Raw genomic sequence first — 17,258 nt, forward strand, 5'->3', positions numbered from 1 at the left:
GGAAATTTGGGTGGAAGAAGGAAGTGGTATATTAAGATCAAGGAGGTAATTTCTGAAGAGTTTTTAGGTGAAACAAGGCATTTTTTTCTTTTTCCCATGGATTTCTTAATGGTGAAATCTGTGGATATCACTTCCTTCTCCTTATTAATATTGTGGTCTAAATTATTTCCCTTGCTTTTTTCAAGACAATAGAAGGAAAAGGAAAGGTCTTTATTCTGTTTTAAGTCTCCAGCACCTGTTCACAGATTCGTGCCAGCTCACTCAGTTTTAATCGGGCGTAATCTACTCGTTTCAGTGCCATCTGACAGTCCTTTCTTGATGAGTAGCTGGAACCTTCATGAGGCTGGCCAGTTGCTACCTGAGAATGAACACACATATCAATTACAGATAGTTAAAAAAATAAGATATACCCTATTCCTCACCCTACCACCTCATTTCCCTCAGAGATCTAGACATCTATGCAATGGACCCACACTTAACACCATATACCAAGATAAGATCAAAATGGGTCCATGATTTTAGACATGAAGAACGAGATTATAAATAAACTAGGGGAACATAGGATAGTTTATCTCTCAGACTTGTGGAGGAGAAAGAAATTTGTAACCAAAGATGAACTAGAGACCATTATTGATCACAAAATAGACATCTATGCAATAATAATATACTTCTTCAGAACCCAGGTGTTCGGCTGCTTTCAATAATTTATTTTAAAAAATTATTAAGCATGTGCTTAATAAGCATGTTCAAGATACTGGGAGTGATGCAAAAATAAACATGCCACTATCTTTATGAAACTTATGGTTTCTAGTGTCAAAAGCAAATCCCATTATCACACCTATTTACCACTCGGTGTATACGTTGTCTTTATAGTCTTAGTACTTACAGGTTTCTGATCAAACCATTTTATAGAAAATAAAAGATTATATGATGGAAATGTCTAATAGAAATGACACTTAGAAAACTCAATTTAAGATAACCCAGGAAAGTATGTAAGTGAAGCCTTTGCTAAACAAATTACACATACACAATATGTGTGTATATATGCCTCTAGGAATAGCAAGACTGACAAATTGTATATGTAGCAATGTGGTTAACAAAACAGTTAAGTGTAAATTAAACCAAAGTATCACTACTTGGACACTGGACACACTTTTCTTTCCTCAACCCCTTTTCCCTTCCCAACTTTTTTTGGCCTTTAGTGCTTTTGTGTTCAAAGTTTTTCAAAGATATCTATATCGCAGCTTTAAAAATTTTGAATTCTCTTTCTTGTCCATAGTTTTCCTGTTCCTCCCCTGTTTAGGTCTCTTACATGTGAATGTAGCAAACAATCAGAAATGGTTTTGCTTTTCTCAAAGGAAAAACTGACCAAAGTTAATCGGCTTTTTACTTTGCTAGAATAACAAACTTATCTTATGTTTACTACAAACTGGTTTACATTGTTATTTATGTACAATTGTCAAAATGTAAATTAAATATAAATGTTCATGCTTTAAAAAAAAAAAAAAAAAAAAGAAAACTTATGGTTTCATAAATCTTTCCTTCCAATTGCTCTGCAGTTTGATTTTTGAGCTGGAAAAGAGGTCAGAGGTCTTGCAATCATAGATTTAGACTCATTAAAGGATATTGAATTTAATCCCCTAACTTTACAATTAGGAAAAATGAAGTACAGACCAATTAAATGACCACACAGACAACAGCTCTGCGGCAGGATTTCCACATCTAATTCTGCACGGGTACAATTCTGTCACTACCAACCAAAACGTGCTGGCATTTAAAACTCTGCAGCAGACAAAAGTCCTGGAGCTGAAGTAATTGGACTGTAGCCCGTCCTACAATTTAGTTTCTCGGCATCTATTCAGTCTGGGGTTGTTTGGGAGGGAGAGGAAGCCCAACAAAAGGAACTCTTCTTCTATTGCTTCCCCCCACCGAGGTAACTGAAGATGAGGAGAATATCTGGGTTGCTGAGGTTTCAAACACGCATTTATTTTTGTCTCCATGACTACGCAAATCCAAGTCTCGAACTCGTAGGGCTTTTCCCCACTCCCTGGGCACTTACCTGAGTCAGGTATCGGATCTGGGCCGACAGCTCAGCCTCCACGTGCTGCACGGAAGAGGTGAAAGCTGCCGCCTGCCGGTCCAGCAACCGTTCATTTGCCTTTTCTTTGGACAGTTCCAGGATCACATTTCCTACTCCGGAGAGAGCCGAGATTTTCGCTCAGGTCCCCAGATAAGCTCACCCACCCCGCCCCAGCTAGGAGATGAACGATCCCGCCTCCCGCCGCGGCAGGCGCTCCGCCCTCTGGCCTCCTCCCATCCCGCCCCGCCCGAGAACAAGGGACCGACCCAAAGGGCGCATGTGCGGCAAGCCGGGGCTCCGCGCTCCCAAGCTGGACTCTCTCACCAGCGCTCTGCAGGATAGTCCCTATCTCCCGTTCGATATCTTCCAGGGCCCTCAGCCGCTCGTTCGCCAAGCTGTAAGTAGCCATGGATGCGGTGGAAACACTGGCCGCGACTGATCCTCGCCGACTGCCGGTCTGAGAAACTCGCCAGCTTGTCTCACGTCGGAACGGCAGAAACCGCCCCTCCGCAGGGAGACGTACTTCAACTCCCAGGAAGCTCCGCGCAGCGGAGTGCCTCTCAGCAGGCTCCCAGAAAACACCGCGCAGCCTAACGCTTTCCCCTCCCACCTAGTCCGCCCGACTTAATGGGGCATGGTGGACTACATCTCCCAAGAAGCTTCGCGCAGCTGAATACTTTTTTTGCCCCCGGCAGATTACAGCTACCGAGTAACTGCAGAAAAGAGGCGATGCCCGCGGAGGGGGAGACTAATTAGTGTCCTTCTAGGGTTAACCCAACCGGGCTTCTCTAAATGAAGCTGCGCTCCAAGTTTCGGAGCTCATTTTCGTTGTCATGGTAACTGCTGGCCAAGTGTCTGCTTAGGACCAGTCAAAGGGGTAGGGGTGGTTTGAAGAGATTTTCCCCCTCCGGCCTCCCTATAAGCAATGAGGTGGGCTTGGACCTCGCCGTAGTGGGTCTGCAGGACTCGGGAATCCAGAGTGGTCTCAGACGCTACTGAGCGGTGACTCTGGACCAGCCTCTCGAATGCTATGCTGTGTGACTCATCTGGCAAAAGGAAAGAATAGCACCTCTCTACCTCTCTCTCTCGGTTGTTTCGAGGATCAAACGAAGTAATTATAAAAGGTTTAAGCACATCGTAAGCAACATATACATGTGTTGTTCAGTCGTGTCCAACTTTTCGTGACCCCCAACTGGATTTTTCTTGGCAATGATGCTGGAGTGATTTGCCTTTTCCTTCCTCCAGCTCATTTAACAAGTGAGGAAATTGAGGTATGGGGTTTAAAAGTGACTTGCCCAGGGATCTACAGATTCACCTTCCTGGCTTCTGTCTGATTCCATTGCACAACCATTGCACATATAAATATTGGTCATTATTAATTATTAAGGCCCAGACTGAAATCTTGCCCAGTCACTCACTACCTGTGACATTTAAGTAAGTCAGACTTAAGCTCTAACACACATCTTCGACTTGGAAATGAGAGGGATTGGTCCCTTCAAACTAACATCCTCTGATCTATACCTCCCCAACATAGATTGGAGAAAGTCTTGGATAGCCTGGTTTCACCTCCCAAAATAGTGGGCTTCATCATAGTGAACTCAGGGCTCTAGGACTAAAACCAGGATAAAATTTGAAAACAAAGTGAAAAAATAAATTTGGCAAAAATTCAGTTGAGGTATTTAAGACATCATTATAAAAAGCTGTAGATTCTCAGGATGTGTGTGGCTTTTTTGGCTAAGATAACTTTAGTTATACATTTCCCATTTTAAAAACACCATTGAATATCACAAGTCTGATACTGGACATACATTGTCTTTTTACTCACCAGTAAGTTAATGGTAAGAGTAATTTTCTGCACTGCACTTAAGTTAGAAAAAGTAAAATTACATTTTGTAATTTGTCACTTTGTTTTGTCAGCACACACAAAGAACAGGGATACTCCAATATAGGCTGGATAGAGAATCTATAAGAACATTAGAGGTGGAAAGAATAAATAAATTCTAGCTATATAAAAATGTGTCCTTCAGAGTGAAGCGATAAAATTGAATTTCTGAAATTGGTGAGCTGAATGCTCAAGCCTTTCTAAGTGATGAACACACTGTCTATGTTGGACTGCTCTCAGATTCAGGAGAATTGAGTCTGCTATATGCCTATATGACCCTTGGAGTTTCAACTGTCTGTACCTCTTTTCTTCATCTCTCCTTATTTCAAATTTCTGATCATATGATTTTCTGAGGAACAAAACAAATGGTGCAACCTCTCCCCCATAATTTTTTACTAATCCCCAAGTCAGAGAAAACACATATACTTTTGGCTTTAAAAAAATTATTCTCCCTTTTGCTTAGATCCATAGCAACTCTCCCACCTCCCAAGAGACCACTTTCCCCCCATCCAGAAGAGGTTCTATAGAGGCAGTGACAGATATATGTGTGGAAGGTGAGGGTTCTCTCTCTTCCCAATTATTCCTCATCTCCCCCCAAAAAATAACCCCCAATATAGGTAACAAACACAGCCTGCTGTTATAGGGAGCCACTGCAGCTTAAAATTAATGCCCAGCTTCAATCAAAAATTGTGTACAATGCTTTTATGCCTAGGGGGACATATGGAACCCCAATTAGAATGGGGAGCATGATCTTGCCCTTATTTCCCCCAGCATTTCTTTTCTCTTCTTCTACTCTCCCTCCCTAGCAGGATTGGTTATCATAATCTTCATCCTTCATCCCTTTGAGCCGAAGCCTGGCGAAGTCCTCAAACACAATGTCATCATCTGTGCCATAGCTGGGAAAGGAAGTGAGGGAGGGAATGAGATAGAGAGGCTCCAGATTTCCCCACCACCCCAACCAAAAGAGAGAAGCAAAAGTACTGGTGCCACAGATGACACGGAGATTTAGCAGTGACAGGGTTGAGCTGCTGGGCAGCCTCTTCACTAAGCCAGGTATTGTTGAGGCCTCATCCCTCCGACTCTTCTTCTCCCGTTACCCCCACCCATTAATAGAGAAGGCAGGGAATTGATGCTGTAGCAGGTTAGAGGAAAGTAGATTTAAAGCAAAAAGGAGTCCTCTTCCTTTTCCATGAAGGTAGGGGGAGGAGGGGTAAAGGCAGAGGTCTTCCTTACTTGGTCTCAAATTCGATGAGATTGGTGTCCACTGGATCATTTATCTCAGGGGCAGCTAAAAGGAAAAGAAGGGGGTGAACAGTTAGTTGATGAGCCTAGAGAAGAATAAACTGCTCTTTATAGCTCTTTCCTATTCTATGCCTGTAAAAGATCCTTGGAAATGACTTGAGCAGGTGCAAGACTCACCTGATTGAGGTTTGGAATGAGTAGAGTGGTCATGAGGCTTGGGATGCATTAGAACAAAAGGAAGCTCCACTGAAACGTCCCTAGAGAGAAAAACACTATGAGGGAAAAAGACAGGAAGCCAGAGACAATGAAAAACAAACAAACAAACAAACAGAAGACCAATACTCACCCTCCCCGAGACACAACCAGCTTCACTTTGACCCTATAGGACACAAGGATGCCTAGTACCTCCTTGTTCGCGCCTTCCTTTACTCTGCAAGGGAGAAGATGTTCAGTCTAGGGGTAAGAACTAGAGCACAGATAAATGCCAACCTGATGAACTAGCCCTTCCCCATCCCCACCTCAGACCTCTAACTCTCCTATAGGCCTCAAGGGTGCCTAATGCAGACTATGAGGAGAGCTTCAGTGGACTTGGAGTCTTGAGTTAAGCACATGTAATACTTGGAGCTGAAAGCATCTTCCATTTAGTTCAACCATTTCGTGTGATAGAGCACCAAGGCCAAGAAAATAGGGAATCAACAGGAAATGGGCATCAGTTCTGGTTGTGTGACTTATCTATAACCCTGGGCAAATAAATGGCTTCACTTCTCAGGGGCTGAAATTTCTAAGGTCCTTTACAACCATAAACTGACTCATGAAATGACATTCCCAAATTACAAACCTTGGATTAGAACCCAGGTATCAAATTCTCACTCTAAAAACCTTTTCACTGAACTGCAGCAACTTGTTACCAAGAGGCTAATAAGAAATGTGGCCTCAACTCTGTTCCCAAGTGGACTGAAGGCAAGAAAAAAGAGGAGGAGAAAAAGAGTAGATAGGAACTAGCTAAGAACATATGAGGCATGACAAACAGGATTCCTCCTGCCCACTTGCATAGTACTGGAGGCCAGATTAGTATCTTCATGTTTGAGCTTCCCATCCAAGGCAAGTCCTCGTTTCTCTCTATTTTCGCTGAGCAGTGGAGTTATATTATACACCTTGCAGAATGTGGAACTGGGAGAAACCTGGTCACTGAAAAGAGAAGAAGTGGTTATTTAGTAAGGGATGTTGGGGCTGGAAGGAAGAGCACAACTTAACTCTAGCTCTTAGAACTCCAAACTGCTACTAAAATTTATTTAATACTGGTACCACTCTTTAATGAATAGTAGTTACAAGGGAAGAAGATATCTGAAAAAACTTTCTAGAAATTAGTTACCTTGGGAGTCCTTTATCATTGAAAATATTCAAAGCAGAGACTGTATGGATGACTCAAGACTATATTGTTCCTAGTCCCTTTCTAGGTATAAATTAGTCTTTATCCACCCAGTCTGGAGAATTCTTTTTTGGTCCTTGCCATCACCTTGCCATCAGCGTTTAACCCCAAGAATCAGGCCACTAGAGAGGGCACTATTACTTACTCTTGTTCTATCAGAGCCACTGGACATTTATATTGGGCAGTGCTGAAGAGGCAGATATCAGCATATTGTCTCACTTGGTGGAGAAAAGGTAAATCACCAGCAGAAAGCACCAGGCAAAAAATGGGAATGAGAGACAGGAAAAGAAGTTGGGTCATAGTACCCCCACCCCAAAAAGGGAGACAGCTTAGAATCTCCCACTCCCACAATCCTCCCTCTCGTTTCAATCCAGATTTATCCTTAATCCATGTCTCCCAAATTCTTTGTTTCTTTGAGCCATCACCCTTATTATAGCCCAGTTTCCCCTTTATCAAAGGTTCTCCCACATTCTGGTCCACCTCTATCATGACACATGAATCCTCTTATAGCCTCAGTACTTCCTAGTTTGTCCCAGTCAGGGTCTTCCTCACTGCCCTTCCATTCCAGTCTTCCACAATTTCTATTCCATAGCCCTTATTCTTCACTTCATACCAGAAACTTTGATCTTCTTGACAGTCTTGGTGGAGTTGTTGGTGACATGGACATTAACGCTAAGTGGTTCCCCATGGTAATATAGCTAGGAGATGGGAAGGGGAGAAGAACCCATTAGTTTGTCAAAACTGTCAAACTCTACAAATCACTGTTCTGCACTAGGTGAATCTGTTATTTTATCTGAAATGGGCAATTTCCTTCTTCAAAGGAATAGAAAAAGACTGTCTCCATATTTTCTTAGTCTATGTCCATCATACTTTGTTCCGCCATCAATCCAATTCCATTTGTGGCAGGCCTTATCCAGTTGAAATAAGAATAGGCAGTATCTATGTACTGCCTACTACATGCCAGGCATTGTGCTAAATGCTTTACAAATATTGTCTTCTTTTCCATCCTGTCATTTATCCCCCAGCTCCCAAAAGTTCCTTTGTTATGATTAGGGATCTCCCCTCTCCTCCTCACCTCTTTGTCCAGTGAGGCCTCAAGATGGAGGGATCGGTCAGACATGAGGAAGTGTCGAGCGGTTTCAGCAGTGGGCTGGGGACCTGGCGTCTCTGGAGCAAACTGCACCTTCCTAATCACCAGCCGCACAGAATTCCTGGGCCAGGAAATCAGGGGTGGGATAGGTGGTACTGTTAGTAGGCCTTCCTAGATACCATCTCTCTAACCTGACCGGTAAGTCAGTCAACAAACATTTATTAAACACTTACAATGTGCTAGACACTGTGCTAAAAGTTTGGGGGATATAAAGAAAAGTAAATTACCATCCCTTCTCTCAAGGAGCTTAAAGTCTAGAGGAGAGACCACAAGCAAACAAGTGCCTACTTGCAAACAAGCCTTATATAAGATAAATTGGAAATAGTTAGCAAAAGGAAGGCATTCAACAGATCTGAAATTTTTCCATCCTTACCTGCATTTCAAAAAGAACTATAATATAGATTGGGAAATGACAAAGGGTAGATGGTATTAATTTCCTCACCTCTTGTGGATTTTTTCTTCCAATGTTTTGGCACAGAAGGCTCGAATCTCAAAGTCTACTCCACAGGCCTGAATGGGAAGAGGCAGAAACTAGAGTTAGTTTTCTGCATAGTACCTCAACCACTGGCCCTTCCCCAATCTGCCTCCTAATCCTATGTTAAGGAATGTTACCTCTCAGCATCTTCCCATTCCTCCATCCATATCTTTCCTATCAGATTCTTCAATCACAATTTAGTCTGCTTTCTCATCCTCAAACTCCCCCAACCCCTGCCTCTTAAATCTAACATCAACAAGTATAATTATCTTCTTTCTCAGTCTATACTACTTAAAAACATCATCTACTTCCTTTTATGGTTCATTTCCCAACACTACCTTTCAGTTCTAGGTCAGTGTCCTTTTACCCTGTTCACCTCCCTCCCTCTGTCCCCACCCTAGTTCCCCTTACCTTCCCTGTATCCTCAGGTCCAGGTTGCAGTGTAACAGAACAGGGCAGGTTCTGTGGAATCTGGGAGAGTGGGAAGAAGGTGGCAAGTTTCCTCTGACCCTCCCCTCCCCCAAGAAAAAAAAATCCTTCCCCAAGTATGAGACCATAATCCTTTCTTTGAAAAAACACACAGAAAATATGATAAAGGAAGAGCTGGGAGAACCCCATCTAGATGGGAAAATATGGACTGGATTTTTCACTTAATGAATGTAGAGAATTCCTGGGAAGGAAACCAACTCTGTTGATGAAGACCACTATCTGCTTTTCATGTTATACTCTAGAGTTGCCTGAGGCACAAAGAGAGACTTTGCCTCAAAGGCAGATTTTGAATCCAGGTCTTAACTCCAAGGCCAGTTCTCCATGCACTGTTCAAACTGCCTTTTTAAACAGAGTAATACTCCCTACTTAGGGAGGAAAGCCATCTACGGATTTCCTGAAAGCTGGCAGGCAAAGTACTGACTCAGACAATATTTGTGTGTCAGTTCTTTTATCCCTAGATAGCCTTAGTTATTTCTGTTATGTCTATATCCCAAGTTTGCTAATAATGAGGTATCCTAAGCTTCCCAAACACACACTGACAGGTCCCATGTCGCCCAGAGGAGAGAATCCTAAGAAACTTGCCATAGAGGGGAAATCAGACTGATTCTGACAGGGAAGAAGGTGTTGAAGTGATAGAGGTTAAAAAAAAAAATCCTCACTGTGAAGGAGAAAGGGTGAGCATGCTGGCCCAGCTTCCTCAGCAGTCGTTCTTGAAGGCGAGTGGTGGTTTGGGGTGGGTCAGGGATGGGGGGAAAAGCTTGATATGTGGCAGCAAACAGGTCCTTTCGGAACGACAAGCCCAAAACATCCAGGTCCTCACGACCATATCGGAAGGCACAAGTCAAGGTCACATATACTTTGAGTGTTTGGGGAGAAAGAGAAAAAGATGTCATGAAGAAATCCTCCCTCCTAAAGAGCTCATTTTCAATTTTCTTTGTAATACCTTCTGACATTTGATATTCATTTCTTTTTTGTTAAATACCTGAAAAACCCCATACCCTTGTCACTCTGTTCCATTATTAATTCTACTAAGGAGTCCCCTTTACTTTTACTCCCTCTGGCATCTAGTTAGAACCCCCCAATCCTTGATGTTCCTCACCTTTTCGGTCCTTCAGATAGTCTGGATCCACCAGCACCACTCCATCTGTAAAGGAGATCTACAGTGTAACCTTAGATCTTGCCTGGTCAAAATTTGTACCTTACCTTGGCACTTATGGATGTCAGAAGGTAACATAACATACTGACACAAGTCCTCCCCCTAAGAGTTTTCTCTTTCTCTATGTCCAGGGCCAGTGATAGCTTTTGCCTTTCCACTCACCCACAGGATCCACTCGATCCAGGTGATCCACAAAGTCCCTCTTGCCTAAGTACACTGTTAGCTGGCAGAGAAGCAAAGGGAATAAGAGGTAAGGTATCAAGATCAAGTCAGAATGGAAGCCCTCAAGCTCAGAGTATCCTCTTTCTTGACCTGGGTACCAAAAAGGAATTCACCTCCCATCTCCAATCTTCCTCACACCCCTATTTCTTATAGAAATCCCCAAATTCCCTCCTTGTTCTCCTATAGCTGCCTAGTAGCCTTGACTCCAAACAAGACTCTTCCTGGGAAAGAAGACTTTAAGGATCTACTACTCTCCAAGGAGGCCAATCAGAATGGCTCCTGGCCTGCTTCTCTCCTAACTAGGGATCCTGGATGAGGGTAAATATTTTATAGCCCAGACATCTAGGATTCTCCCTTCCTCTTCTTGATCCCAGAGACTAAACACCTGCCTCTCCTAACATCTACCCTCAGTTTCCCTGGAATATATACAAACATGCATGTTGTTATGGTGGCAAGAAGGGAGGGGAAGTCAGCTCCTAGAGGTGACAGGAAATGAGCAGCTGGGGGAGGGGTTTGGGAATCTTTATAGGAAAATGAGCCTATTGAAAGGAGATTGGGAAAGAGCAGGAAACTTTGAACCATAAGGGCCTCACCTTGCAGTTAGGACTTGACTTCTTGAAGACCCTGTCAAAACAAAGGGAAGAACATGATCATGTTCAGAGAACTAAAGGACTCCCTCACCCTACTCTGGGATGCTTTCCCTTATTCCAAACCCTTCCCTCAATTCACTGTCCTCTTCACCTTCCCAAGAAATCCAGATCCCCAAGGGGGCCCCAATCTTGAACCAGAAGTTAATGAGATTTGGAAGGTCATTACTTTGGCAACCATCCAGACTCACTGTGTCCCCTTCTAGTTTTGTTGTTTCCCCATGAATCCTTTCCTGAATGTGAAGGAATTGGGAGGGGAGAGAGATTTATTCCTCTAATATGACAGTTATAGATAATTGTCAGAACAATGGGATAAGGCCCCTGACACCTTCCCCTCCCCAATCCTAACCTCATATGGTCTTTATCAACCCTCATAGGAGAGGTAAGACTCCAAGGGCATATTTGTTGGTTTCAAAAATCACTATCTAGATCTAACACTCCCAAATCACATTTGCTTTCTTCTTTTCAGAGGTTGACTCACCCTCAAGGGTACCAAGAAGGGGCTGTAAAATTTCAATCTATTGCCCAGTCATTTTCCTCATCCTCATCGTCTGCCTAAGGGAAAGCAGACATCCTCCTGATATATTACACTATGGCATCTGCTGAAATCAGATTGCTGTGACAACAACCCTATAAGGTAGGTACTATGGGAGGTAGTATTCCCAGGTTAAAGACCAGGAAAATGAAGCTGAGGGGATTGTAATTTTGCCTACAGTCATATGTGTAGTCAGTTTTGAAAATACAATCCAAATTTAGTCTTTTTGACTCCAAATCCATTATATTGCCCAACTGTGTTTCAATTTGTGAACTAATTACCTAGGTATGATCCTATTCCACTAACAATTTTCTAGCACTCATGTTTCACATAAATGCCTCTTGAATAAACCTAAAATGGCCAATACTGAATGATATTTCCTATAAGCTCCTCCAAACTCCAATTCCCCATTTCCTTTCTTGACTTCCAGAGGGTAAAATTTCCATAGTCAATATTAGCTAAAAACTATGAGAGCCAATGAGGTACAACCCTTTTCTCATTATCCCACATTAGCCTCTCAAGAAAAGTAGAATTACATTTCAATATGCTAATCAACAATAGAGCACCAGGCCTGGAATCAGGAAGATCTAAATACAAATCCGGCCTCACATTTACTACCTGTAAGTAGTCACTTAACCCCATTTGCTTCAGTTTTCTCATCTGCAAAAATGAGCTGAAAAAGGGAATGGCAAACTCCAGTATCTTTGCTAAGAAAATTCCAAATGAGGTTACAAAGAGTTGAACAGAATAGAACAAATGCTAGACACCAAAACGAAAAGTTGTCATGAAAGATCTGTTCTGATATTTCCCCAAAGACTCAAGGGATAGTTATTTTTTTGTTTGCTTGTCTGCCCTCTTCCCTGGCTCCCCATTCCAAATTAAACCAAGGGAGAGAAGTAGGCATGGTGTATTTGGGAAAAAAAAAAAAAAAAGACATTTTATTTAGTGGTAAAGGTCTTTTCTTTAAATCCTAAGATTATTACTTAATATATATGGATATATAGATATTGAGTAAGTTACTATGTTTGTTTCCTTTTCTGTACAAGGGGGAATCAGATTATATCTCAAGTATTACAGCTTTAAATTCTACGGATCTGTCATCTTAAAGGTCCTAGAATGATATGTACTTGGATATTGGTTACTGGCACAAAAGCCCTTGCCCAAGAGAGAATTTTGATCCATCCTTAAGAGAAGGCACTATTTATTCTTCATTTGTGATTTTGTATCCATAAGCACTGAGCACAGTGCTTTATGATAACATACAGGAGCTTAATAAACATTTATTTATTCATTGGAGCTGTTGAATGTGGCTAATTGTCCCAACCTAGAGAGGAGTTCATGTGTGTGGAAAGTGAAGATGACTGAGGGAGCTCAAGGGAGTTGCCCAGAGGGGAGGGCCAATAGGAGCAGGTGCTTCCCCCCCCCCCCATTTCCTGCTATTCTCTCCATTTCCTGTGGCTCAAAGAAGGGGTAGTGGTGTGTGATAAACAGTGCCATGTCAGCAATCCCCTACTTACTCCACTCCCCCCAAAAAAAGGGCACAGTCTCAAATCAACCACTTCCTTTTTTTCCTTTGGGATTCTAATCCATCCGTATCTCACAGATTGCTCTTGTGAACTGTTTTTCCCTTTAACCCAAACATTCACCTTTGGAGTAAGAAACCTAGCTTTCCACTTTCTACTAAGAAAGGTTTCACTGAAATTTGCAAGCGATAAGACAAGTTAGGCTGTCAGAACATACTCTCAGCCTTTCCAGGGTTTTGTGTTTTTGTTTTTTGTCTCTTTCCCCACTTCCTACCAGAAACCAGCCTTAGGTCTTTGAGTGGGTATTGGGTCACAGTAGGAAGTAGCTTACTGGAGTCCAAAAAACAGAAGTTGGAGAGTATGGAGAGTACAAGGGGCCTTGACTTAAAATTAAGTGAGCTGAGGGTATGCTAAAGACAAATAGTGCTAGAATAGGAGACAGAAGCATGTTAGGGTGGGTTGTCAGCAGCATCAACTCTTAGTCCCTCATATGTATGTACTCTTCTCCAAAAGCTGTTGCCTCTTGAAATCCTTGGGGATTGAAGACAAAATATGGGTATCACAGACTAGGAGGCAGGTAGAGGGCACTCTTCCAGGGCGGGGGACTACCGTACAGACCACTTCCTGTTTGTTTGGTATGAGATGGAGGGAGGGGGGCTGTTTCTCCCCAATGGGTTTAGGCTTCCCTCTCCAAGCACTGTTCCTGGGGGTAATAGGCCACCTGCTGCTCCTCTGTGAGTCCCAGCATCTCCACCACAAGACAGCTCAGGCCCCACCCACCCCCACCCCCCCGCCCCTTTTCCTCCCTGAGGAATGCAGACTCCAGGCCCCGAATTCTCATTCGTTTTAGTATGTCATGCACGCTGCTACCATTCACTTCATATCCCCATGGACCCACAAGCCCGCTCCTTCCAGCCCCCTGCCCCCACTTCCATTTTCATTCCGCAGACGTCTGATCCCGGCTCTCCTTCCCATGCTGTCTGTCCAGAGAGTACGTAGGCACCGGTGCTACAAAACCTGGTTATAAGCAATGCATCCCTTTTGCAGACCCCATCCCACTTACCTAGTCCCTGCTTTCTCCCCCATGATGCGCGTAGCAATGCTCCCGGCTAATAGCTCACAGCTTCCCTCGCCCGCTGCTTGGCCCAGCTCCTCCCCGCCACCACTGCGCAAGCTCCTCACCACCTCTCTCCCCTATCCATCCCAGTTAACCCGGGTCCGACGCGTCAGCGGGGATAGAGGTGGGGACTCTACCCCTCCCTCTTTTGGGCCGAATCTCCAATTCTCCAAGGCGACTGGACGGCGAAGCGCAACCCACCTCCCAGCCAACTGCTAATTGGTGCTTCCTCAGCAACAGCTCCAGAGAGCTCTCTGCTACTTGGCCCCTCCTCTCTCCCAAACTCTCCGCATTTCCAGACAGCAATTTAGTTCCCGGTTGGAAAGAGAACCTTCGCCCCCTTCTCTATCCCCGCCTCGCTAGATTAGCCTGTATATTGACTCTTCGTGTTTAGGCTCACAAGCCCAGTGGCGGGATAGAGATTTTTTCCCTCCTCTACCTCTCTTTCGTTCCTTGGATGTGAATGATCGCTGAACCAGGGGCTGGAGAATGTACACATTTTGTACATTGAATCCTCATGCATTTGAGCCACTGAAAACGAGTATCTCCCCCGAGGAGTAGCTCTTTTAGCGCGGTCCTCACGATCCCTTACCATATAATGTCTCTGCACTCTCTACTCCTCCATTCTCATCTACTTCTTCCCACCTTCCTCTACCATATTCATCCATCCCACCCTCATTTTCATTCATTAATTGAATCATAGAAAATTTATTTAACAAACTAGTGGAAAGTCAGCCTGTAGTTAGGGGAAAGACCCGTGAATGTGGAATCGAGGCTTTGGTTTGCAATTCGTTTATATCTCTGCGTTAAGGGAATCCCTCAAGCGCTCTATGTCCTCATCTATAAAATAAAGCTCATTTCTATTATATTCCCAATAAGAAGAAAGTGCTTTGTAAATCTTTCACTGTATGGATTCGAATCACACAAAATGGCTGTAGTTTTGTGGGTTTTTTTTTTCCTGAACCCATTTACCAATTAACATCCATACAATTTAGCACCTACTTATATGTGATCTCCACACTACATCTCTTTATAGGATGGTACAGTGGGAACAATGCTGCCATTTTGGGTCGGAGGGAAGACCTGGACTCCAAACCAGGCTCTAGCACTGTGACCATGGACAAATCTCAAAACTCTCTTAAACTTGTGTTCTTGAAACATGGAAATGGAAATGACTATAGTATTTACCTGAAGGACTGTTAAAAAAAAAAAAAAGATCATATGCAAAGCACTTTACAAATCTTAGTGCTATAAATGGAAGCTATCACCTCTAAGATGGGCTTGCAGTTCTATGATGCCTTTAGGAAACGCTTCCTATATACGAAATTCATTTGTTTACTATCTCTATACTCCCCTTAAGACCTTATTTACTCTTAGACTGAGAACTCAAGAGAATCATGAATTTGCATGGTTGTACGTCAGTCCACAGAGGTCAAAGTACAATCTGAATTGTAAATAAGTTTAGGAATATTTCAGAGAAGTCTGGAGTAGAGATCCTGGAACGGGGTATTAGAAAACAAGATAGGCAGTGTTAGATACAAAAGATGTATAAGGATCGTGTACAGGAAGCATTTCCTTTAGGAAGGATGATTTGGACCCTAACTCATTCCAGGGTTTCTCCAGCTAAGTCTTGGCTGCACCCTGATCCCAGCATGCTTAGAGGGCTAGAATGTTGGTGGTGTTTGGGGCAAGAAATGGATCCACTCAAAATTTATTCTATCCCGAGGGGCTTTCTACCCCTCCCCCCACTACACGTACAAATGGTTTCCCCCGGCGTCCCTTCCTAAAAAATACTAATCAATGTTAATTAAATCACGCGTTCCCTCCTCCTCCTCCTCCTCCTCCTCCTCCTCCTCGCTCAGTCCCACACCAGGCTACGCGCACGCGCAGCCTCTTCCTTTCTCTGTGGCACCAGACCCCCTCGGATCTTCAATACGCATGCCCCAGCCCCTCACAACCCTTCCTCCCCGCCGCACGGTCGCATCGTGTTGACATCATCACAGTGCGCAGCGGCCAAGAGTGCAGGCGAAGATGGCGGCAGCCGTGCTGAGCGGGAGCCCCACAGGTTCTGGGGCTGGGGGTCCGGGCGGGGCAGGCGGTTTCCCAGCCGCGGGTCCTGGGTCGCGTCTCCGCATGCTGTTGCTGGAGAGCGTATCCGGGTTTTTGCAGCCTCGGGCTGGGCCTGCCGCGCCTCCCTCGCCTCCCACTGCCCCGCTGGTGCCGGGGCTCGTGCGTCTGCTGAGGCTGCACGGGATGATGGGCGGGGCTCAGGTGAAGTCGAGCGCCGGTGGGCGGGTCCTGGTTGGGGGGAAGTGTGGGAAGAGGGACCCTCCCAGGTGAGCCTTTGAAAATGGGACTGGGTTGAGGTAGCTCAAGGTGAAGCCTGACCCTAGGTGAGCTTGTGAGAGGTACCTGGGGGGCGGAATTTGGAGGGAGGAGGCACAGGTAAAAGAGAGAGGTAGAGAGAGTCCCCGAATGTATAGGTTCCTCGTGAGGAATTGGAAGATGAACCCTGTAGCAGAGTCCCAACGAGGCTGGGAGGAAGGCTAGTTGTAATCGTTTTTCCTCTCTGCTGAGCCTCAGACTATTCTCTTGAGGGATCCTTCCTTCCCAGACTTCCATTCCAATACTTTAAAACTCACCTCAGACACAAGGAACTTTGTCTCTTTTTAAGCAACACGGTACAGCCCAGGGCACAGTTCTGCCATTTCCCCTTAGTCTTTAGCCACTTTTCGTGTCTTAACTTTGTTTTCTTTTCATAAACTTTATGGCTTGGACTAGATAATTTGTGACCCCTTGCTTCCCTCTAAAAATCCCTATTTCCCTGATACACTGTACACTGGGATCATCCAAGCTCTATGTTTTAGAAGCATCTTTGACTCTTGATTATTTTAGAAATATGATTCTTTTCTCTTCTGTTTTCCATCTTCCATTTACTACCAAGTCTTGTATTAAAGAACATGAATCTGGGTGAATCAAGAGGAGAGAAACTAGAGGCACAGTACAAGTTATGAGCTATTAGCTCTTGAATTTTTTCTTTCTATCCCCACTGTCATGGATATTTTAAGCCCATGTTACCTTATGACTGAATGAAACATAATTACACTAATTTCTCTAAGGTATGAAATCCATCTGCTTTTTTAAAAATATTGCATTCATTGTTTCATTTAATATTCTCCATTTCCTTAAGCGCAAATGATCCTTAATGAATTACTTTTCCCATTCTGGCCCCAATTTCCCTTCTCAGTCTTAGATTTCTCTGGGTCATCTTTTAAGCTATTTGGGTTTAGTCACTGTTACTCCACTATGTC

The 17,258-nt window shown here is 43.9% G+C and overlaps 3 protein-coding genes across 4 annotated transcripts in view; 1 reads left to right on the forward strand and 2 right to left on the reverse strand.

The window, feature by feature from the left end:
* Positions 1-189: 189 nt before the first annotated feature.
* On the reverse strand, positions 190-3,285 carry MED11 (mediator complex subunit 11). The gene is made up of 3 exons (XM_031965391.1): positions 2,405-3,285; positions 2,060-2,190; positions 190-358 (listed from the first exon to the last, which is right to left on the reverse strand). The coding sequence occupies exons 1-3, from the start codon at positions 2,487-2,489 to the stop codon at positions 221-223; spliced, it is 354 nt and encodes a 117-aa protein (XP_031821251.1). The 5' UTR covers positions 2,490-3,285; the 3' UTR covers positions 190-220.
* A 1,328-nt stretch (positions 3,286-4,613) lies between these two features.
* ARRB2 (arrestin beta 2) lies at positions 4,614-14,034 on the reverse strand. Of its 2 annotated transcripts, XM_003770706.4 has the most exons (15): positions 13,894-14,034; positions 10,719-10,749; positions 10,066-10,126; positions 9,847-9,891; positions 9,407-9,603; positions 8,670-8,729; positions 8,226-8,293; positions 7,709-7,844; positions 7,247-7,331; positions 6,779-6,851; positions 6,255-6,392; positions 5,551-5,634; positions 5,382-5,461; positions 5,196-5,250; positions 4,614-4,858 (listed from the first exon to the last, which is right to left on the reverse strand). In XM_003770706.4, exons 1-15 carry the CDS (start codon positions 13,914-13,916, stop codon positions 4,765-4,767), a joined length of 1,230 nt encoding a protein of 409 aa, XP_003770754.1. In that variant the 5' UTR covers positions 13,917-14,034; the 3' UTR covers positions 4,614-4,764. The 2 variants fall into 2 exon arrangements, with proteins under 2 accessions (XP_003770754.1, XP_023359917.1); XM_023504149.2 differs by lacking the exon at positions 10,066-10,126 and having other exon boundaries at positions 13,894-14,032.
* Positions 14,035-15,936: 1,902 nt separating this feature from the next.
* The window catches only part of PELP1 (proline, glutamate and leucine rich protein 1), a 32,840-nt gene continuing 31,518 nt past the window's right edge, over positions 15,937-17,258 (forward strand). The window contains exon 1 of the mRNA XM_031965392.1: positions 15,937-16,218. Within this exon, the coding sequence (XP_031821252.1) occupies positions 15,979-16,218 (240 nt within the window). The 5' untranslated portion in view covers positions 15,937-15,978. The remainder of the gene's footprint in view (positions 16,219-17,258) is intronic.

The sequence above is a fragment of the Sarcophilus harrisii genome, chromosome 4 (assembly GCF_902635505.1).
Source record: "Sarcophilus harrisii chromosome 4, mSarHar1.11, whole genome shotgun sequence".
In the NCBI taxonomy this organism is placed as follows: domain Eukaryota; kingdom Metazoa; phylum Chordata; class Mammalia; order Dasyuromorphia; family Dasyuridae; genus Sarcophilus; species Sarcophilus harrisii.